This window comes from Condylura cristata, unplaced genomic scaffold, assembly GCF_000260355.1.
Source record: "Condylura cristata isolate star-nosed mole 26May11 unplaced genomic scaffold, ConCri1.0 scaffold00008, whole genome shotgun sequence".
Taxonomy (NCBI): domain Eukaryota; kingdom Metazoa; phylum Chordata; class Mammalia; order Eulipotyphla; family Talpidae; genus Condylura; species Condylura cristata.
This window is the reverse complement of record NW_004567109.1, coordinates 3392258-3414936: the sequence shown is the minus strand read 5'-3', so window position 1 is coordinate 3414936 and position 22679 is coordinate 3392258. Positions and strand designations below refer to the sequence as shown.

Sequence of the window (22679 nt, the reverse complement as noted above, 5' to 3'; positions counted from 1 at the left end):
CAACTTCATAGCTGTTCTGACTTCTTTGATTCCTTTTGCTGTCATTTATAGCTCCTCTTAGTCATTTGCCATGTGGACCAAGATTTTTCTCCCAGAAAGTCCTCCCTTCATTCTTCATTTCTGCAGAGCTCCACAGCGCTGTCCCTGCGGCTTCTCTCAGCCTCTTCTGCTGGGCTGCTGGGCTGCTGTCTCTGGAGAGCTCTGAGGGCCTGGCGTGGGACAGCAGGAAAGGGGCCGCTTCCATTTTCTCCCAGTCACAGCCGCCTCCAGGTCTGGGTGAGCTGCAGAGACGCCGCCGCTGCCGGTGGGGTGTCCAGCAGCTGCTTGATCTGCAGTGGAGTTCTGGGTCTTTCCCTGCCCCTGCCACGCTTCTCAGTAGCATTCCCTCCTCCACAGTGCACCTTTCTCCCTACAGATTTTGACAGAGCTGGAACATAGTGGCATCGGGAGAATCAAAGAGCAGAGTGCCCGCATGCTGGGGCACTTGGTCTCCAATGCCCCCCGACTCATCCGCCCCTACATGGAGCCGATTTTGAAGGTAATTTGCCAGGGGTGGAAGGATGGCCACCTGGGCAGCTTTCAGGACGCTGTGGGGGTGCTGCAGCACTGCCTTAGGCTGCAGAGTAGACTTCCTGGCCCCAGGGTCGGTGGCAGGGCCACATCGCGCACTCTCACCCCTCGTGGAGGAAGACGCTCCTTTTAAGCCATAAGCTGTGCTTCAAGCACACCCTCAGATGTGCTTAGAAAGAAGCACACAGATAGGGACTTGAGGTAAGTGCCCCAAAGTGAAGAAAAATGAGCTTTCAAGCACTCATGGTAGAGTTGGTGAAGTCTCTCATGACTCTGCACACGGGCAAGTGAGCGTACGCAGGTGTGAGGCTCAGGAGATGCCCGTGAGCGGTGGCGTCTCCGCTCACATGCCAGTCTGGAGCATGCGCAGAGAAACCCTGCATTCATCAGACCTAGGTGCACTTTGTCAGTGACTGAGATGGTCTCTCGGAAGAGACTTCCGTTCGTGGCGGAAGGTTTCCAGCTGATTCTGTTCTGCATGCGCTTTTCTCATACTGCCTTTCCTTAGGCTTTAATTTTGAAACTCAAAGATCCGGACCCTGACCCAAACCCAGGCGTGATCAACAATGTCTTGGCTACAATAGGAGAGCTGGCCCAGGTATGGCAGCTGCTTCTCCTGGAGGGGGGCAGGGGCCGCTTTAGCCCCCGAGGAAATCAACTCTTCTTCGTGCCGTCGTTTCTAATCTTATCTGCCACCTCCTTTTCCTTTGTAGGTTAGTGGCCTAGAAATGCGGAAATGGGTTGATGAACTTTTTATTATCATCATGGACATGCTCCAGGACTCCTCTCTGCTGGCCAAAAGGCAGGTGAGTAGGACAGGCCCTGTGAGCTCAGGGACTGGTCTCGCCATCCCCCCGGTGCCTAACTCAGTGCACGGTAGTAGTAAGTGCTCAGAAATACTTGTTCAACGAGGAAAGAGAAGAGACCGTCAAACCAGGGTGATCTGTCTTCTTGACCCAGTCACCGTTGGCACCGGGCTGACCTTGCTGTTCCCTGTGTCCAAAAGAAGATGCAGCGCCTCTGTCAGAGAGCCCCAGCTCCACCGGGGAGAAGCCAGCTGCAGCTCTTTCTGGGGAGGCGGCCGCCGCCTCTTCCTCCCCGTGCTGGCTCTGTGGTGTCACTGGGTGACCATCTAGCTGTCCGCAGCGCCCTCCAAGCCAGGCTGCCATTTCTGTGCGGGATTTACAGGCTGTGCGGTTCCTTGGGGAGGAGCAGGAAGGTCTCTTTCTTCTGGTCCAGTGGGGGCTGTAGACTTGTGTTTAGCAGCCTCGTTTTAACGCCTTAACTCTTGGGGCTTCTGCTCACGGTTCGTATCTTTGCTGAAAATTCTTTTCTCGTCATAGCCTCTGACCTTCAGGACAGGCGTTCAACAGAGTGCCACCAGCTTTCTTTTCATTCTCACTGGCTCAGTGCACCCTGTCACCTTTTGCCTGTCCAGGTGGCTCTGTGGACCCTGGGGCAGTTGGTAGCCAGCACCGGCTATGTGGTCGAGCCCTACAGGAAGTACCCCACTTTGCTTGAAGTGCTGCTGAATTTCCTGAAGACCGAGCAGAACCAGGGTACACGGAGGGAGGTAGGAACACAGCTGACTTGCCTTTCAGGGCTTTACCAGGAGAAGAGAGAGCGGCGGTGGGGTGTTAACACATGCTGGCGCTCTGAAGGGTGTCCTGCCCCTCCCTTGGCTCACGTGGCTGGCCTTTCACATGTGAATTGGCTGCCGCGGGATGTGAGAAGATGATCTGGGAAACTGGTGGCGGAGGTGGTGATGATGTCCCTGCCTCTTTCCTGCCCAGGCTATCCGTGTACTGGGGCTCTTGGGGGCCCTGGACCCCTACAAACACAAAGTGAACATTGGCATGATTGACCAGTCCCGGGACGCTTCAGCTGTCAGCCTGTCAGAATCCAAGTCAAGTCAGGATTCCTGTAAGTTGAGGGGACCCGAGAGACGCCCACTTGCTTCTCCCTCCCTCACCTCGTTGCCACGTCAGGCAGGAGCCGTGGGCCGGGCGCCTGTGGGGTTACAGCACCTCGACCCACTCCTGGGTGAAAAGTGCGTGCTTTCCTCTTAGCCGCAGCAGGGCAGCTGCCTCCCACAGAGCCAGGTCCGCAGCCCGTCGGACTCGGCGCGTCGCCAGGCTAGTGCCACTTGACGCTGACGGGAGCGGTGAGCTGCCGCCTCATCGCCTTCTCTCGTCCTCTGGTGGTGCTTCCCAACACTTTCTATGCCTGTGGAACCCTGAGGTGGAGGCGGAGGCACCTATTCTTCCTTTTAATTGACAGGGAAATCTGAGGCAAGACTCCAGGGCATGACAGACACAGTGGTCAGAAGCCTGGGCTGTTCGCCTCACATGGCCTGGCCCGAGAGCCCCTTTGCCTTTTGACAAGTAGCCGGAGAGATGGGAGGGTCTGGGGGTCAGGCGAGTTTTCTGTACTTAAACCCATCCACGTAGGGTCATTTCTGAAACTCTGGAAGGTAAACTGCGCTCTCCCTGCCATTCGAGCAGAGACATGTTCCCAGAGGCCATTTGTCTCCTTACTGAGCAGACAGGATCCAGCTGCTTCTAGTTTTTCAGTCCATCAGACACGTGCGCCTTTTGGGCCCCCCTCACACCCAACCCTGTCAGCGCAGCCTGGCCATGGCCCTGGGCTCCTTCTCACCCAGCAGCGCCAGCCCGGTCTTACCGCCTCCTCATGCCACCGGCGCCCCTCCCTCGGCGCCTCTCCCTCCAGTCCTACAGCTCCGTGTTTGCGCCAGGTAGCATTTGCCACGAGCTCGCTGGAGTTCCCTAGGGGACCAGGCAACTGCGGAGCAGATGTTTGCCTAATTTAATTCCCTTTACTTTCATTTGGGGCATAATTATTTTTATTGATGGATTCAGCTCTGGAGTTGTAAACTGTCATGGTAAGAAGCTAAGTGAAATGTGGTCATTTAAAGAAAACCCATCGCATGCTGTTTTAGGCTTCTGCGGTTCGGGCAATAGGGGCGCCAGGACTGCTCTGGGCCTTGGCTTTGAGCCCGCTCAGCGTTCCCGCTGCAGCCCGCGCTCCCCGTGGCAGCAGCGGGTGGCAGGGGCCAGCCACGGTCGCTTGCGGGTTGATGACCAGTCCTGGCACGTACAGCACATGACTCTCTCCCGTCTTGCTGCAGCTGACTACAGCACCAGCGAGATGCTGGTCAACATGGGCAACCTGCCCCTGGACGAGTTCTACCCCGCCGTGTCCATGGTGGCCCTGATGCGCATCTTCCGGGACCAGTCCCTCTCGCACCACCACACCATGGTCGTGCAGGCCATCACCTTCATCTTCAAGTCGCTGGGGCTCAAGTGTGTGCAGTTCCTGCCGCAGGTCATGCCCACCTTCCTGAACGTCATTCGGGTCTGTGACGGGGCCATCCGGGAGGTGAGTGCCGGAGCCCCGCTTGCCGCCTCCTGCCTCACGCCACTGCGCAGAGACCCTCTGAGCCTCCGCTTGCCACTGTCGTGCTCCGCTGGCTGTCGTGCTCGTGCCTTTCGCCCTCCGCTTCCGACGCCTCCGTGCACAGGGTCACCAGCTCAGCCCTGCCTCGCGACTTGGCCCCTTCAAAGTGGCTTCTGAGTGCATGACCCGGACAAGGGCCAGTGTTGTCCTGGCCATCTCGAGTTCAAGCCAGTTGGTATAGTTGGTGCAGTGAGACTTAAGTTGGATGTTTTTAGTGTGGCTGCCAGAGGGCGCTGCGTGCTTCCAGGATCTCAAGTCTCTGTCCCCATGTTGTTGACCCTAAGTTTGAGCACATGCTTGAAGCTATCTGTCAGATTCCCACTGAAAAGTTACGTTTTTCCTTTGTCCCTGTGGGACTGTCCTGTTCCCATTCCCCAGGGACCTCAGCCTGCTGTGGGTCTGTGACAGGGCCATCCGGGAGGTGAATCCGTTGTCACCAGCAATGGTTTCCTCCATTGCTACTGTGAAGCCACGATCCCGTCTCACTTCACTTAACTCCCTTTCTCTGTCACTGTCCCAGAGCCTTCTCGTCGTTTGTTTTGTCCCGAAGTCTCACTGTGTGCCTCGATGCGGACTTCTTTTCTGACCCTGTTGGGGACTTGTAGATTTCTTGAATCTGAGGACTCCACCCATCTTTTTTTTTCCTTCCAAAATCTGCTCTGACAGAGTCTTCCGGTCTCTTAGTTTCTTGTCCACATGTTTCCATCTTTGTCTCTCAGAGCCTGCATATTTCTTCACATCCATTTTCTGGTGGCTAACTCCACAGCTGTGTCTTCTTGGCCCGTCGTTAGTCTTTAGCTTCAACTACATCCTTTTATTTCTAAAGCTCTACGAGAGTCTTTCAAACATGCCTAGTGTTGCCTTTGGGTTTTGTGTATGTACGTGGGGTATATTGTTCCTTACTAATTGTTTTATTCTACAAAGTTTGCTCTGAGGCTGCCTGTCTTTAGAAGTCTGCATCTGCCAGGTGATCTGGGAGAAATCTAAGCTAATTTCTAGGGTACCCAGACCATACAGATAGTTTAACTCTCTAAACCTAAGAGTGAATCGAAATTGCAGGCTCTTAGGCAAGACTTTTCTTCGCCTCTGCCCCATGTCAAGGCTGACAAATCATCTGTCTCCTTTTGCCGCTGGACAGGTTTGTGTGTGTGGTGGGGGAGGAGTTCATTCCCCCAAATGCAGCCCTGTCAGGGAAGGTTTCAGTTCATACCCGCTTGTAACAATGATTGTTATCTATGCATTATCTTTAGACTTTTCAAAGGCCTTGTAGGCTTTTCATGGGCTGTCATTGGGAGAATATTTAATCCTCTGTATTTTCAGGAACAAAAACTGTGTGCTTTTAAAAGAACTAGTGCTCGGGTATCCCTGGTGGCACAAGGGGTTTGTCTGGGCTCTGTGAAGTTGGAACCACAAGAGGTGGCGGGGGGACAGCCTGGCCCTCACCCGGGTTTGCAGGTGATAGGCAGCGTGTATTGGAGGCAGCGTGTGCCATTCTGACACTCGCACTTGCAGAGAAGCCAGCTGTCTGGGCTTACCCTGCGCAGTACAAGGTTCCTGAAATCGATCCCTTATGCTGTCCCTCTTCCAATTTGTTTGCCGTTATGGTTCATAACTTCTTAGAGCTGCATTTAACTAATTCAGACCTAATTACTTGCGTTAATTAGTATACATGAGCTAAGGTCCCCATCCTAGCTAGCTGTAGCCGTTTCAGAATGGACATGGTAGTGCAGGCTCAGTAAGCAGAAGGCACATTTACTGCTGACTAAAGTGTTCATGTCCACTTTCAAGTCGCTGGTGGCTCCGAGACCTCATTGTGGCCGGTGGCTCCACGCTCTTGGTGGTCTTCACGCTCGTCTCCATGCTTTCCAGTCAGGAGCCGTTCAGCCCTTACGGGAAGCCTGAAGCCGCTCTTGTGGCGCAGGGGGTAAAGTCTCAGCCACTGCAGACTGAGTTCTGTCCCGGCCAGGGAATGACCCACAGAGCTCAGCAGCCTTGTCCTGTCTCCCTGCTGCTCCCCTCAGCAGAGTGTCTCAGTTGATCACCTGTTTTGCTCCCCACTCTCTGGGGAATCCTCACCCCCCGCACCTCTGGCCTACACCCCAGGTCTTTTTTGTATGCATAAATAAATAAAATAAATCTTTAAAAATATAAAAGACATCTGAGATAAGTATCTCTATTTTCCTCTCAGGGCTGGGCTCAGAGACATTAGTGAGGTCACAAAGCTCCTGGATGCCGGAGTGGCTTCTAACAGCCAGCCTGGCCCCAGCGCCTGACCACAGGTTTCAGTCTGAGTCTTCCATGCGTATTCTCGCAGATGCGGTGGTGGGGCAGCCAGTTCTGCAGCTGTCTCTGTTCGAATAGCCTTAGGGGGAGCCTGGGGGCTCTGGGTCCTTTCGGGGGCCGACTTGCTGACCACTTCTCCTTTGCAGTTTCTGTTCCAGCAGCTGGGGATGCTGGTGTCCTTTGTGAAGAGCCACATCAGACCGTACATGGACGAAATAGTCACCCTCATGAGAGTGAGTAGTAGCCGCTGCTCTGGCCTGGGCATCAGTGTTCTGCTCAGGGAGCCACTCTAGATCCCACTCACATTTTCCCATGGGTCCTTGTGGAGCTGCTGCGACCTGAACACAAAGCAGAACAAGCTTTCCCACTGTGTCCAAAAGCAGAGCAGGGGCTGTTCCTCAGGCTCCCAGCTATAGGAGTTCAAAGTATGAACTCCAAGGATTCCAAAAGTAATTCTTCTGCCAGAAATAGACTCCTGACTTCTTCACCGTGCGCAGAAAGCAGTCGCTGTAATGTCACGGCGGTGCTGGGACCATCCCACAAACGCCCTCTCCCACACGGCCCTACCTCCTGGTCCTCGGAGAGGATTGGGGCCTAGCTTTGCCTGGTCTCCTAGCTACGATGGTGCCTGTCAGGCGCCCAGGGGAAGGTGGTGCTTTCCCAGCTTCCTTCGAAAGCACCGAGGCTCCTCTGGCTACAGGAGCAGATGAGGAAGCTCCCGTCCCAGACTTGATAAGCAGGTGCCAGAAGACCGCACACTGAAGGCTGACAGTTTTTTGCTTGGGGGTGTGGGGGTACAGCCTGATCCTTCGTGCTGCTTATCCTGTGCAGTGTACATGCTCTGTTGTGTTCTAAATTGTCTGCTGGGAGGGCCACTTTGCAGAGAAGGCTGTGTCCTCGCAGGGCTGGAAGCAGTTCTTCCAGTGATTTCTGTTCTTCTCACCGGCCTTTGTAGTTGGCTTGGAGGAAGCAGCAGGACTAAAATCAAAGTGGCTGACTTCAAAAATGGAACTTTACGGCAGCTCCGTCTCAGAACTGAAAAAACTCCTATCTGTATAAATAATTCAAAGCTGCTCAATTCCCTAGCTCCTCCCACAAAGGCCTCTGTATAGGAAGAGTCAGGCAGAAGCTAAAGGAGCCTGGTGGGCGTACTGGAGGGAGGGGCGAGGCGGGAGCAGTGTGCTCCTGACCAGAAGCTCCGTCTTCGACTTAGTCCCTGAGAAGACTTACGACCAGCCTGCATTTCCTCAGGATGGAGAAGGGTAGCAAGGCTCCCCTGTGCCTATCAGTGGGCGCCCCAGAGCCCGGGAGTGAACAGTCCTTATGAGCAGGGGTCCCCTGACCGCCTGGCGGCCCTGGCTGCTCTGAGGGGGAGAAGCCCCTGTGAGCAGCCAGCAGTGATGCACTGAGGGTGGGGCCTTTGTGTGAAGAGGACTGAGGCGCCCACGGTGGAGAGTGAGAGAGTGAAGGGACGCCTCCTTAGGGAAGCGCTGCTTGCGTCAGGGCTGAAATACGAGCTGAGCAGGAAGGTTCCACATGAGAGCACGGACCAGGGCAGCAAGTGAAGTGGCCAGGTGTCCTTGAGGGGGCTCACTGTGATGGCGGCAGGGGGAGCCAGCAGGGCCGGGAGGGGGGTGGGGGGCGCCCACTGTGGACTCGCCTCGCTCTCTGCAGGTCTGCGATTTGGTCAGCTCGGCTCGGCTCCTTTGTCCGTGTTTCAGAAGAGCCGTGTCTGGCTTTGCTCCTCTGACTCTCCCTTCTTTGTAGGAGTTCTGGGTCATGAACACCTCGATCCAGAGCACCATCATTCTTCTCATTGAGCAAATTGTGGTAGCCCTTGGGGGCGAATTCAAGCTCTACCTGCCGCAGCTGATTCCACACATGCTGCGCGTCTTCATGCACGACAACAGCCCGGGCCGGATTGTCTCCATCAAGGTGAGGGCCGAGGCACCCCAGGCCACCCAGCGTCCGGCAGAGTCTCTGGGGCCAGCCAGGAGCCGAGGCCCTGTTCTGAGTGACAGGGTGACACTCGCTCCCCGAGGCTGACTCGGGCAACTGCCACTTGACGCGCGCAGCTCCCCGTTGTCGCCACGTGTGCTGCCCTCTCTCGGTTGACCTCATGCTCCGTCTCTGTTCTTGGCAAATGTTCTACCTCAGACTAATTTTTACCAAGCAACTGATCCCTTATCAGTTGAATAAGCTCAGAGAAAGCAGCGCCATATATAAGTAAAACAAAATGAGGTGGAAAATGTGTTCCCGAGAGGGTCTCTCAAGTCACTTCATAAAGGCTTCTCAGAGCCAGCACAATTCCCAGCTGTCACACCGTGTTTCTGGGAACGTGACATGTGATCACGTTTCTCCTCGGCTTCGCCTCCTTCCGCAGTTGCTGGCTGCGATCCAGCTGTTCGGTGCCAACCTGGACGACTACCTGCACCTCTTGCTGCCTCCTATCGTGAAGCTGTTTGACGCCCCCGAAGTCCCACTGCCGTCTCGAAAGTAAGCTGCTGCCCACTGGGCTGGAGACACGGGCCGTGGTGGCTCTTGATGTTTTGTTGCGATCGTCCCTTTTTTAAGTTCCAAAACCACTTTCTGGTTTGTTTGTTAATTGCAACTCACATTATTTTGGTCCAGAAATGCCGCAGGTTTGTGGAATGTCTCATCCCACCAGAGTACATGTCGGATCCGTGTCAGTGAAACTCCCTTGGGCCCTTCCGTCCCCTGTGTGCTGGTTGCTAGGTCACCTCAGCCTCTGCACCCCTTTGGGCTGTGGTAGCAAAAGCCCCTGCACCCCTTTGGGCTGTGGTAGCAAAGCTGCAATCCGCGGTCGTAGGGCAGCGCTGGAGACGGTGGACCGCCTGACAGAGTCCCTGGACTTCACCGATTACGCCTCCCGGATCATCCACCCCATCGTGCGGACGCTGGACCAGAGCCCGGAGCTGCGGGTCACAGCCATGGACACGTTGTCTTCACTCGTCTTCCAGCTGGGGAAGAAGGTAAGGCCAAGCTCTAGACAGTGCTTTTCCCTGCCTCTGGGAAGGCGGCTCTGGGAGCATCTCCATCCGCCAGCCAGTCTTACCCACTGTCAGAGAATTAGGAATTTCTTGTCCTTTTTTCCCCCTTCATTTACTCAGTAAATACTTACTGGACCTCCTATGTGAGTTGAGTGTTGATCTGGAGCTAATGAATGAGCAGAAAGGCATCCTGGTTCTCACAGAGCTCATGTCCAGTCTGCGAGAGTGGTGGGTGGGAGTGGAAGGGGTGCTTCGGGGGACAGGCAACACCTCTCTGCTAAGCTGATCTTCAGGGAGAGATCTAAATCGAGCAAAGATGCAAACCCAGAGAGTTGCATGCACAGTATTGAGCTAGGAGTTGAGGTTGAAGTCACTGCTGCAGATGCTTTTTTTTAGGAAACTGGTATTTGCTTGTTCAAAAAAGAGAGCTTTGAATGCAGACGGAAGGCGTAGGGGAGAGCAGTGGGACTGCAGGGGGCTGCGCTGGAGTTAAGGTCCTAGAGATGAGGCAAGATGGGGCAGGGTGGAGACGTGGCCAGAGGCTCTCAGACATGGTCTCTAAACGAGCAGTGTCTACATGTGGGGACTTGTTAGACGAACCGTGTCAGGCTTCACCCAGACCTTCGAGGCCAGCAGCTCCTCCGGTGACTCTTCAGGCTCAGTAAAACTCGCACCTCGCTGTTGTGGATGACGAGAGTATGTTGCCTTTTGCTGCGAATAGGACTTTTGGGCACGGGAGTATGATCTGACTCAGCATGTGTGTGTGGCCACTGCCGATGCCGTGTGGAAGAACAGACTGGCCGGGGCGGGAGCAGAGCGCCCATGAGCAGGCGGGTGGCGCTACAGGTGGGAGGTGGTGGCACCGGGAGTGCAGTGCGGAGGGCAGGCTCTCCCTGAACACTGCAGAGCTGGCCTGGCCCGAAGGCGTCGCCGTGACTCAGGGAGGGCGCTGTCCCCTCGTCCCCACCGGGGGTGATGGGTTCTGACCCTCATTACAGTACCAGATCTTCATTCCCATGGTGAACAAAGTCCTGGCGCGACACCGAATCACCCACCAGCGCTACGACGTCCTCATCTGCAGGATCGTCAAGGTGAGCCCCACCTGCTGTCACAGCCCCGACTTTCCAGGGTGGCATTTCTGTCAGCTTGGCTGTGGGGGTGGTCCAGCAGTTTAGCTCTGACCTAGGGCTTGGCAAGCTTCTCCACAGGGAGTATATTTTCGCTCTGCCTGCTGTGGTCGCTGAGCGTCTCCCTTGCTCAGCCAGTGCAGCCTGGAAGCAGCCGCCTGCGATGTGTCGGTACCAAGCGGGCCTGGCTGCCTTCCAGGGACACCCAAGTGCGATTCTGTAATCATTTTCACATGTTGCAAAGCAATAATCTTTCTGATTGTTTTTTTCCAAGCATTTAAAAATGGCTGTGCAGACGTAAAAATAGTCTGGCTGTTTGCTCAAAGTACTTCCTCGCTGGAGCTCTGCCCCAGGCCTTTCCTCTGCCAGCTGCACGCGTGCACCTCAGTCAGGGCCTTCGGTGACTGCGAGCGACCAGCAGACTGGTCCCAGTGGGGAGCACAGCCCACCCATGACTCATGTTGGCCAGGCTTCTTTCTTCTGCTCAAAGTGCTGGCTCTTCCGGAAGGTGTGACTGTCTTGAGGGCTAAGGGTATTTCTGAACTGGGAGCACCTCGTGGGGCTGCAGGGTTTTTCTGTAAATCTCTGGCTGCAGGGCTACACCCTCGCGGACGAAGAGGAAGACCCTCTGATTTACCAGCACCGGATGCTGAGGAGCGGCCAAGGGGACGCGTTGGCGAGCGGGCCGGTGGAGACGGGACCCATGAAGAAGCTGCACGTCAGCACCATCAACCTCCAGAAGGCAGGTCCACGGCTGCCGGGGCTCGGAGGGGAGGCTCTGCCGCTCTTTCTTGCTCAACACTCGGTTCTTGATACTTTTAGTTTAAAGCAACCAAGAACCATCAGGTGTCTTCCTAGGAATCTAGATACCCTGAACTTAGGCCATTTTGTCTTTCTCTGGTGTCAGAATGCGTTTTATTATTAGTGGGAGGTCAGCGAGCAAGTGTCTGTCTTCCCTGAGAGCTTCGGTAGTGACATTGTTGCCCCTAGTAGCACCCTCCTTTTTACATTGAAAGAACCCAGTGAATGAGCCGCTAGCACCGACACTGTCAGGCTCCATGAAGCAGTGCTTCTCACCTTAGACTTGCGCTTACCAGCTGCTGACCAGTTAGCTGTTAATTTGCTCGTTCGGTGAGGCAGTCAGGGCCAGGCCTGACTTGACAGGCTCCCGGACGATGCCAGTGTGCCCATCACTGGCCGCACTCTGAGTGTGGAGGTGTCAGACCTTGCGGGCGAGTAGAGTGCTCTGTGCCGACACGGCAGGCTCTCCAGCGGCCCTCCCCTGGAGCACAGCCGCTCTCAAGCTTCTCTAATGAGCGACGGCTTGAAAGTGAAGACACCAGACTGCTTATTTCTCACGCTTGCGGGAGTCGCAGGCGCGTCTGGTGAGAGTGAGGCGCCGTGCTTCCTGTGCCTGTGTGTCGTGCGCCTCCTCAGATGGCAGCAAGAGCTGGGCAGGACTGTATCCCACACGTTTGTTTCTTCTTTTGACCATGGCCATAAAGATTTGAGCACAGATCTGTGTGGCTGCTGTGTGTTCAGCCACAGCTTCAGAACATCAGGCTCATACTGACCGCCACGTCGGTCTTGACCTGCACGTGCAGCTGTAAGTGACCACTGCCGAGAAATCATGGCTTCATAGTCCTGGGGCCGGAGAGGAGCTGCTTTTCCTCTCTGTATTTTCTAACTCAGCAGGAAGTAGGAGCCATCAATCACCTGGAATTCCCAGGCAGTAATGAGGTCACCCCGTGACACCTGCACTCGAGAGGGTGGCCAGGAGGCAGGCGCACCCCCAGATGTCCTCAGCCCACCAGGTTCAGGATGTCCTTCCAGCCAGGCAGCTGTTTGCACAGCTTAGCGCCTCCATCTATTTTAGGAAATTCCCAATAGTCTCATTGCTTCCAGGAAGTTTTGCTTTCTACTCAGAACTCAGAAAAATAAACAAACTTTGTCAGAGGAAAAAGGAGTCGCTAATCTCTCCTACCTGAGAGAACAAATCGAGTTTAAAAACCCTGAGCAAAACCTTCCACAGTTGACTCTTAGATTCTTTCATCGAAAAGTAATTATGTTTGTACATACTCATGCGATGGTAATTAGGGGTTGGTTATTTACCAGTTTTAACCTTTTGTTTTAGCTTTCAAAACTGAATTTGCCACTTCAGTCACCTTTCTGTTGGTTATGATAATAGAGAATTAATGTGGTACAGAAACGTTTTAAAAAATCACATTTATCGAGAGCTCTCAGGTATCTCCAGGCTTTCAGCCACTTACCTCAGCATAGTTTGGGAATCTACTCGGGCTCTTCCTCAGAGCGAGTCAGCCGGCATCCCATCAGCACGCTGGCCAGGTCACCAGACGAGGCAGTCAGCTGGATGGCGACGAGGACACTGGCTGTCTTTGAACAGTCACTGCAGAACCCAAAGAATGGCGAGCTGATTGTGTTCAAATAAGTGAGAAGGGGGACGACCACGGTGGGGCGAGGAGGGGGCGGGGCTTAGCCTGTGTAGTCGCCGTGCCCCTGTGCATTAGCGCTGTGAAGACCTTTATGCTGCTGCCAGTAACAGCACGAGGGATGTGGTGACAGCTGCACACATCGTGTCTCGGGGCTGCAGTCACTGCAGTGGGAGCCACTGGGCTTCGCCGTGACTGTGAGCTAGGAGCTGTCGCCACTGTCCCTGTTTGGTGGATGTGGACACCGAGGCACTGAAAGGTGAAGTAACTTGTCTAACGTCAACTAGGAGTGGGGCGCCTGGTTGCCGAGGTCGTGTGACTCCAGAGACCAGTCTCTCAGCCGCTGTGCTGAATCGCCCCTGCCTTCTCCGAGCCCAGCCTCATGTCGTTAGAGGGAACAAGTCCAACTTTTAAATGGCTGGTGTCCAGAGACCCTTCTAGAGGGAGCCAGCACTCCGGGTAGAAGGACTGGGGTTCCCATTTCCTTCAGTGGAGTAAGGTGTGGACATCGGTCGTTGTTGCTCAGAGTCGCTCGTCCCTCCAGGCGGGCTCTCCACCAGTAAGAGTCCACGGCGTGATTGTTGAGCGTGTCTCTTCTAAAATCTCTACTTAAGATTCTGACACAATAGTTCACACAACGCCACTCGCTGGCGACTCCTCAAAAGCCACAGCAGGTCTCCAGTTCACCCCAGGGAGGTGACAGGCTGCGTTGCTGTGGCTGTTGCTGTCACACACTGGGGCCACCAGTGGGGCTGGATGCATCTCCCTCCTGGACGTCTTCCCTGGAGCACTTCTGCTCCGCTTACTGTGATTCCCCCACTTTAAGAGAAGCAGCGTGTCCATTCTGCAGAAAAGTCTTTAAAAATACTTTTCTAAAGTGAGTGGTTTCGTAGTAAGGGCGAGGCCACTCCCAAGACAAGTCATTTTTGTGATAACAGCAACCATTCTCGTTACCGTGTGCTCTGGTTAGGACCAGCAGGTGCGCTTCCCTAGGTGAGGAAGACCGAGGCTTAGGCAGCGTCCAGTAGCCCTCCAGAGAGCCACGGGGAGGCCCCCCAGCAGTCGCCTGCACCATCACTGTAAAAGCCGCCTCTTAACCGAGTCCTTAACACCGTCCTGTGAGATGGGAACAATTTTCGATCTTCGCAGGTTGATACTGAATTCTCTCCTTTCATAGAGAAGGAAACCGAGGCCGAGTTAAGTAACTTGACCTAGGTCAGTGGGGAACAAGTTCCATAACTGGGGCTGCGTTCAAGCCGACGCGCGCTGCCGAATCTGGCCGTTGGCCTCAACACTACCCTGCCTATCTCCAGACCCTAACTCTCCATCCCCAGCTGCCCCTGGAAGTAACTTGCGGTTCCTGGAGTGTTGTTTCTGGAAAGCTGAGAAGGATAAACCGGAAAGTGGAAGCGCGTCTGTTGGCCCTTGGACCCTGCTCCATGGTGTCCTGAGGGCTCATGGTCACCTTAGGGACAGGGTCCGTGGTGGTGCGGACCCTTGAGACTCAATGAGAGGAGCCGGTGTCCTAACACTGCTAGTGTCCAGGTCCTTCAGACACCACAGGAGGCCTTTGTACCTGTTGATTACGCTCTGACCGTCCCGTCCATTCTGGGTCCATAGCCCTCTGCTTTGCTGAGAGTTGGCACAAGTGAGCCGTGAAACAGGCCTTTTCTGTATACTGAGGTATATTTCAGAGGTTGCTGCTTTTTTTGCTTTATGACTTAGTTAAATATGATTCCTTTGTATTTGTGCTCTAGGGGAATTTTATCCTGAGGTATAATTTATAAATCAAAGAAGTGGAATAATCATTAAATCATAAATTAGATGAGGATTCTTTATATTTGCTTCTTGAAGCTGATGATTTGCCATTGTTGCCGCGGGGTTACAGGCCTGGGGAGCAGCCAGAAGGGTTTCCAAAGATGACTGGCTCGAGTGGCTGAGGCGGCTGAGCCTGGAGCTGCTGAAGGACTCCTCGTCACCCTCCCTGCGCTCCTGCTGGGCCCTGGCGCAGGCCTACAACCCGATGGCCAGGTACCAGGGCCTGGGCTCCCTACTTCCAGGTCAGGCCGGGCCAGGAGGGCCAGGTGGGGAAGCACATAGATACTAGCAGCAATAATAAAAGGCATAGTAGTTTCCATTTTGCTGACTTTTAGGGAGAGAAATATCTCAGCAGTCATTTGAAGATTGTTATTTTCTGATGGGTGAACACCCACTTCTGTTAGAAATCCTCTTTTCATTCGTCTCCTCCCCAAACAGATTATATAAGAATTGCCGAGATGTTCCTTTCCTTTGCTCCCTTCTTGTCCCCCACCTCTCACCTGTGTATACAGCATCTGTACCTGAGCTGTAACCTGTAGTAGTCACTGGCCATATTCTGGTAGTTAGAACTAAGTAAAATTTAAAATCCACTTCCACTTTCTCGGTCCCATCATAATTCCAGTGCTCAGGTGACTAGGTAGACAGGCCATTTCCGGCAAGTTCTGTCAGATGGCACAGAACTGCCACTGGTGCCAAGAGTTGATAGAAGTGACTTTGGGGCACCAGGCAGAGGCTTGAAAGATCCCCAACCACTTTCTCACTCCTCTCTGCCTTCAGGGATCTCTTCAATGCCGCGTTCGTGTCCTGCTGGTCCGAGCTGAATGAAGACCAGCAGGATGAGCTCATCAGGAGCATTGAGTTGGCGCTCACCTCCCAGGACATCGCGGAAGTCACACAGACCCTCCTAAACTTGGCTGAGTTCATGGAACACAGTGATAAGGTGAGACTTCTCCCCACCGTCCAGATGGAGCCTGACTGGGAACCAGCTGGCGGGAGGGCAGAGGTGCCCACGCAGCCAACTCATGTGTGCCCCGCCTGCCGCGCTCCTGTGTGATGGGCTCTGCTCCTCCAGGGCCCCCTGCCGCTGAGAGACGACAATGGCATCGTTCTGCTGGGCGAGAGGGCTGCCAAGTGCCGAGCATATGCCAAAGCGCTGCATTACAAAGAACTGGAGTTCCAGAAGGGCCCCACCCCTGCCATCCTGGAGTCTCTCATCAGGTAGGCTGTAAGCCTTTTTAATTGCTACTTTCATCTAAAGTGATCTCGCCCCTCCACTGCTGGTGCCAGTCCCAGAATCACTTGGGGCTTCTGCTCTGTGAATCCGCCATCCGGTCTGGCAGCCTCTGAAGGTGATGTCGTCGCAGATGGGCGCCCCGTGTTCTGGCTGTACCGGCCATTTCTGTTGACCCTGAGCAGCTGGGCTCCTGTTGTCTTCCAGCTTGGGCTTGCTTGCCTTGGTGAGATCAGCCTGGGAGCACCGTGAAAGGTAGATTTGTACCCGGCTGGGCCCTCCTTGGGAGTCCTGTGCATATACAAGCTGAGGGGCAATGCTCTTTGCCCGACTGGCTTCTCTCTCGTAAGATGGTGTTGGGTCTTTGTGTGCGGAAAAAGCAGATTGTTAATACGCAAGCAGCAGACGTGCTAACTCCGGTTCCCCTAATGATTGTCACAGGATGTTAACTCTGGGATCTAATTATTTTCTTTCTTGTAAATACTTACATGGTTGATTTCACTGCGGATAGTGGGGGGCATCGCCCAGCTGCTGAGCCCCCCCGATAATGGCTGAGCAGTCTGATGTGTGGGGTGCCTCTGTCATCTAAGGAGATGGCCATGTGGCCTGGTTCTCTGCTCACTCTGCTTTCGAGTAGATGCGAAAAGGCCTTCCTTTACGGTCAAAAAGATAGTCATGTTTCTGTCCAACAAGTTGGACATTGAGAGAATTTTGACCAGAATGGCCCCAAGTACGCTGCACCTGGGTGAGCTCTAGCTTCCTGCCACCTGTGGGATCAGCTACCACCAGCTGGGAACTGAGTAAGATAACGTGGCCAGGCAGCTCGTGCTCTGCACTCATTTCCTTGCTAACCTTTACCTGACCCTTCTCTCCAGATTCCCTCATCCCACTCCAGATTCCACACACTTTTGAGACACTCAGAATTACTGATGCTTGTGCATGTTTGTAATAGAAAGATTTAGTCAGAGGCCTGGAAAAGTGATCAAGAAGGTCATTCAGCCTTGCGTGTCAGTGTAATTGAAAGCAGGTTCTCAGAATTCCCTCACAGGGGCCTTGGTCTTAAAACCAGACGCAGCTCAAGCTCAGTGCAGGCCTGCGGTGTGTCACGGTCCCTGCCACTGGCTCAGCGACTCGGCGGTCGCCGCCCTTCGCCTGGCCCCTCGGTTTTCCCTCTCCCTCCTTGTTTGTTTCCACCTGCAGCTTAGCTGCTGATCTTATGGAATTGTTTTTCCTCAGTACCATTGTTGTGTTCCACGGTCATCTTCGCTGAAGAAAGTTTTCAGAAACAGCCTCAGGCAAAGCCACTGTCCAGAGTTGCTCCGGCACCACCCCAGTCTCTCGGTCCCCCTCCCCGGCTCTGCCTCCGGCACTCCCCACCTCCGGTTGTCTTCCTGCTCTTAGTTTTTCTTCACCATTTGTCCACTTTTTTCAGTTTTGTCTTTTTTTGACACTGTGTTCGACTTCCCCATAGTCACCCTTACACCCTGTGCTCGGTCCTCCCCCTGAGCATGACGCCCTCTCGCGCCTACTGATTGCTGCATAGTGCTCCCTCGGTCTTCCCAGGAGGCCTCGCCCCGCCGTGTCTCCATGCCTTGGCTGTTGAGATAGTGCTGCAACGTAGGGGCGCAGGTTTCCTTCCAAATTAGTGTTTCGCGTCTTCTGGGTGGATTCCTCGGAGTGGAGCTGCTGGCGGTCGGGTAGGCCCATTTGCGGTAATTTGAGGGCTTGTTCCGCAGTCTTCCAGTCTGCATCCCCCCCAGCAGTGGCAAGGATCCCTTTCTCTGCAGCCGCGGCCAGCATTTGTTGGTCACGTGTCTACTTTTTTTAAACTTACAAATTTGAACAAGTGACTTGAATTCTTTTTGAAATGATCAGGTTAAGTATATATGAAAACATCTGTTTCTTAGTTTTTGTTTCAAAATGCCGTGCTCCGCTATTCTGCCGCTGGATCCGTCTGCCTTCCTGTGGCCATTTTTACCTGTCTGCTCCAGACACGTGTCATCCCCACACCAGCACTGAGGCTGAGACCGTGGGGCTGAGACGATAGACCTTAGGGTTTTATCCAGTGGCCGCAGTTGGGTGGCTTAAGTGACAGACTCGCTCTCACAGCTGTGGCAGCTAGCATTGGGTGCCAGCATCACCCGAGCACTGGTGAAGGCCTGCCCAGGTGGCCAGATTGCAGGGCTCTGCTCACATGGCGGAAAGCGGAGAGTAAACTCTGGGTCTCTTTCCAAAGAGTGCCAGCCCCATCACGGGGCACTAATCACTTGCCAAAGGTTCCACTCCGGATACCTTGGGGATTAGGCTTCAGCACATAGATTTGGGGGAGGCAGTCAGCCCACTTTTCTTCCTACCTGCTTTTCTTCCCCTGCACTACACAGAAGAGACGATCTGAGCAAGCCTGGGCACGCTCGCTGCCAGCCTGACATGGTTCCTTATGTGAGAAGTGTTCTGATGAGCCACCTGCGAAATCAAAAATAAAAACAAGACCTTGCTCGCCAGGCAGACATACAGCTCTAACCGCTGTGCGCTAGGCCTGGTCTCTTTCGTCCCTCCTCGCCCTCCATAGAGGTTGTAGGCAGGACAGAATGTTCTTTACCTTCAGGAGTGGCCCTGAGCGCTGCTGCTGCTGGCCTTTCTGGGCTTCCAGACCAGGGCTGTGTCTGTCCCTCTGGAAGCCTTGTCCCACCGTCAGCCTGCACCAGAAGCAGCACTTTGAAAATGCTGGTTGCCGCCGGGGTACGTGGCCGGTTTCCTCTGTGCTCTTAACGACTGCTCTCCTTCCCGCCTCTGCCGGTCTCTCGGAAGCTTCCCCCAGTGTGAAGTAACTGCAGACACTTATTCAGAGCCGCAGCTCTCACTTTTTGTGGGATTTTATGATGGTAATTTTTTTTTTTTTATCCGACATGAACTTTGTCACCAAACATTAAACTTAGTTACTCAGTTGTGAATATGTAGAGAAATGAATCTCTGCATCTGCAGGTTCTGGTCAGTGCACTATGTATGCTCTCTGCCCATTTGTCTCCGAACGACAAAGATAGTTGCACGTGTTTAAAGTGTAGTGTGATGATTTGATATATATATTATGGATTCATTCTCAAGATCCAGTTAATTACCACACCTAGCACCTCTTTACAAAAGTGAGGTTAAAATTAACTCATTTTTGTGTGTGAGTGGTAAGAATGTTTTAATAACGGCCCTCCTTGCTGGCGCAGTGGGTTAAAGCACAGCTCTGAAGTTGTGTGAAGCTGTCTGCAGCCACTGCAGCACGAGTTGGATCCCTGGCCAGCGAGTGACCCCCTAGGGCGCAGCAGACCTCCTGTCTCCCTGCTGCCCCCCTCAGCAGTGTACTTCAGTCAGTCTGCCTATTCTGTTCCCCACTGTTGCTGGTGAATCCTTTCACCCCACACCTCTGGCCTGTACTCCAAGTTCTTGTATGTATAAAATAATTAAGTCTTACCAAAAGAAGAACGTTTAAAGTAGGATCTAGTCTCAGAAACTTAAGTGTAAGCCACCAGATTAGTGATGAGTCGTGTCTGTTCCCATGCCACAGTGTACATGGGGGTTCATGTATTTTCGAGTTGGGATTTTTGTCTCCTGCCCTAAATGCCAGCGGCGGGGTGCTGGGTCACACAGCAGTTGTAGGCCAGAGGTTGGGAGCAGCCGGCACCTGCTTCCGTGTGGCCGTGGCCGCTTGTGCTCCCACAACAGTGCCCGGGGCTCCCTTTCCTCTGCTTCCTGCCAACACGCTCCCTCGTCTCTGGGAGGGACCATTCCAGCAGGTGTGAGCACTTCGTTGTGTCAGCGTTTCCCTGATGATTAGTGCCGTGGAGCCTCCTTGTCAGTGTCTGTTGGGCCTTTGCATGTCTTCCCTGGGACAATATTCCAGGCCTCTCTCCCAGTTCTTTAATTGGACTGTTGACACATTGGCTATTGAGTTTCAGGGTTCTTCATGTACCTGGGGTATTAACCCCGTGGGAGTGTTACGGTCTGCTAGTGTCTGTCACTGGCCTTTCTGGTTTGTTGTTTGCTGCTCAGCAGCTTTCTAGTTCGAGGTGCTCGCACTTGTTAATGGCAGCTTCCACTGCCCAGAGCCTGTTGTTTTAGTTGTGGGTACCGACGAGAGACACCGAGCCTGGCGACTCATGCTCAGTGTCTTGTGCTCCCCCTCCACTTCGGCTCCCTCGACCCCAGCTCTTCCCGTCTTTCCTGGCAGTGTGGCGCAGCCTCGGGAAGCTCCTGTTTACATGCCTTCCTGCAGGAGGCTCTGTTCATGTGTACTTCTTCTCTGCTCCATTTATTTCTTTGAAAATCCCAAGATTCTTTTTTTAAAGATTTATTTATGTATGTATACAGAGCGGGGATACAGGCCAGAGATGCGGGGGGTGAGAGGATTCACCAGGGACAGAGTGGGGATCAGAACAGGCACACTGCTGAGGAGAGCAGCGGGGAGACAGGAAAGGCCTGCCACACCGTATGGGTCACTCCCTGGCTGGGGATCAAGCTCATGCTGAAGCGGCTGTGGCTAGCTTCTCAGTGCTGTACTTTAACACGTTGAGCCATCAGGGAGGACCCGAAAATCCCAAGATTCTTGTTTATAAGGCTACATAGGTTTCTACATGTAAAAATACTACCATGCTTTAGTAGTAATAACAATTCTTCAAAACAACAAAGTTTATTGTAGAAGGAAAAAAAGCTGAACATTTAAAACAATGTACTGTATTTTATTTTTACAAAGCAAGATGTTCATATATAGCACAAATTATTAACCACAGGACCATCTACCTTCATTTTCAGCCATTTTTGTTGATATAAGATAAAAGGAAAAGGCTCTCACAGAGTGACTATGTCTTGCTGCCCGCGAAGGTGAGGCGGTGTGTGCGAGCAGCCCCCGCCTGCCCTCCTCCCCTGGTGGAGCTCCTGGTGCCTCCAGGCCCATCCTGCCTCTCAGTGCTGTGCCCTGGCCGAGGCCACGGCGGAGGCCCTAGGGCCACCTGCCAGGCCCAGTGCCCAGAGTTTCCTCTAGGCAAGCCCCGCCTGGGTCGCTCCGCTCTAGCAGGAAAGTCTTTGTCTTTAGAAAGCGAAAAGCAGTGCGAAGGCGAGTTCACCGAATTTAAGAAGAGTGGCTCCCTCCTCGCCTCCTCTTCCCTTCGTTTTTCTGCCACCAAGGCCTCTCCTAAGAATCAAAATCGTATACTTCCTTTTAAGAAGCTTTATTTTCTACTTTCACATAATGTAGGCCTTGGGGGAAATGAACTGATCTCAGTATTTTTTGTTCCCAGAAGAATCGTGCACAAGCATAGCACAAGCTACTGCTCTGTCAGGGGTCGCAGCACTCAGGCTAGGCCCCATCCCACCTCAGCAAGTGTGTCAGGACCTGCTGTGCTGAAATGCTCGTCTACCCGTTCAACATCCTGGCGCATCCTGCTGTTGTGTTTCTCAGAGCCTGCCTTTCCTTCTCCGGCCTCCACTTTTTCCCATTTCTCCAGTCCTGCTCCACAACAAGCCTCCTTCAGGGCTGGAAGTCTTCTGGGCGGATTTTCATCTCCACCCGCTTGAGGGAGTAGCTAGACCCATGCCAGCCATACCAGGTGATGCCATCCAGGTGCTTGGTGTGCTCGCCGAGGCGGTAGTGGACGCCGTTGAGGTTGGAGTCCGTGCAGCAGTTGTACCAGTACCCACCTGGCACAGACAGATCAAAGCCGTCAGTGCTGGGCGCTGCCCTCAGCAGCCGACGGCAGTAACCCCGCAGTCAGAGCCAGTATTAAAAGGGCTGCAAGTCGGGCTCTCAGAGCTCACACTTCTCAGGAGGGACGGCGGCTTTTATACCTGAGCCCCCCTGCCGCCCCCAAATCTCACCTTTGCGGATCTCTGCGCACTTGTCTAAGCAGTTGTCGTTGTCCTTGTCCTTGGTGCTGAAGGCCGTGTTGTTATGGTAGACGAGGGCGTCGTTCCCCGCGTTGCCACTGTAGTTCCCCACGAAGAGGCGGTAGCTGTTCAGTTCATTGCCCAGAACGAAGTGGCTGTACTCAGCGTAGCGCACGTCGCCCTCCCAGTCCTGTCAGGGAGGAGGCCGGCCATGGGCACAGTGTGGGGGGCTCTGCGTCAGCCCCGCCTGCACCCCTCCCTCTTCGGCCACAACTGTGTCTTTCTGCTCCCTTCCTCGTTCCCCTCTTGGTACCTTACTTTACACCCCTCCACTGAGAGGGCCCTAGATCAGGCTTCTCCCCTGGGTTAGCATGTAGCCTTGGTTGGGGTCTCTTTTGGGGCCCTTCCCGTACCTGACAACATGGACATGCTATGTTTTAGCTAGGTCCTGCTCAGGGAGTTTGAGGGCAACTTGATAACAGTGTTGCTTCGCGGCCTTCAGCAGTCCTTGTCAGTCAGGTTGGCAGGCAGGGAAACTCGTGCCCAGGCGGGCAGAGCCGACCTCGGAGTCTCAGCTCGGCTGACTGTTAAGACTGTTTTTCTCTGGCCTGAGCTAGTCTTTTTCTGAATCCTATACTGGCAATTTTGTTTAAAAAAATAGGAAACATCTGTTTTTATCACCTGTGATGCTGTATTCAGGAAAACCATCACAAGGAATAAATGAGCTAGAGGGATTCAAATTGGAACCCCACCCCCACCCACATGCGGTCCTGTGGGACAGCCTGGTCCGTCTCAGGGCTGACCCGCGCGCTCACCTCCAGCTCCACACGGAGCCGGGTCGGCC

General features: G+C 53.9%; 2 protein-coding genes across 2 annotated transcripts in view; one reads left to right on the top strand and one right to left on the bottom strand.

Annotated features, from left to right (window-relative positions):
• Positions 1-22679, top strand: part of MTOR (mechanistic target of rapamycin (serine/threonine kinase)) — an 88950-nt gene that overhangs the window by 15819 nt on the left and 50452 nt on the right. Inside the window, exons 14-28 of the mRNA XM_004678509.2 lie at positions 416-538; positions 1079-1168; positions 1284-1376; positions 2009-2143; positions 2364-2493; positions 3719-3969; positions 6477-6563; positions 8098-8265; positions 8714-8826; positions 9161-9323; positions 10340-10432; positions 11064-11210; positions 14807-14949; positions 15514-15676; positions 15809-15954. Of these exons, the coding sequence (XP_004678566.1) occupies positions 416-538; positions 1079-1168; positions 1284-1376; positions 2009-2143; positions 2364-2493; positions 3719-3969; positions 6477-6563; positions 8098-8265; positions 8714-8826; positions 9161-9323; positions 10340-10432; positions 11064-11210; positions 14807-14949; positions 15514-15676; positions 15809-15954 (2045 nt within the window). The remainder of the gene's footprint in view (positions 1-415; positions 539-1078; positions 1169-1283; positions 1377-2008; positions 2144-2363; positions 2494-3718; positions 3970-6476; positions 6564-8097; positions 8266-8713; positions 8827-9160; positions 9324-10339; positions 10433-11063; positions 11211-14806; positions 14950-15513; positions 15677-15808; positions 15955-22679) is intronic.
• ANGPTL7 (angiopoietin-like 7) overlaps positions 21165-22679 on the bottom strand; it is a 5251-nt gene continuing 3736 nt past the window's right edge. The window contains exons 4-5 of the mRNA XM_004678508.2: positions 21827-22025; positions 21165-21649 (exon numbers count right to left, since the gene is read on the bottom strand). Of these exons, the coding sequence (XP_004678565.1) occupies positions 21480-21649; positions 21827-22025 (369 nt within the window). The 3' untranslated portion in view covers positions 21165-21479. The remainder of the gene's footprint in view (positions 21650-21826; positions 22026-22679) is intronic.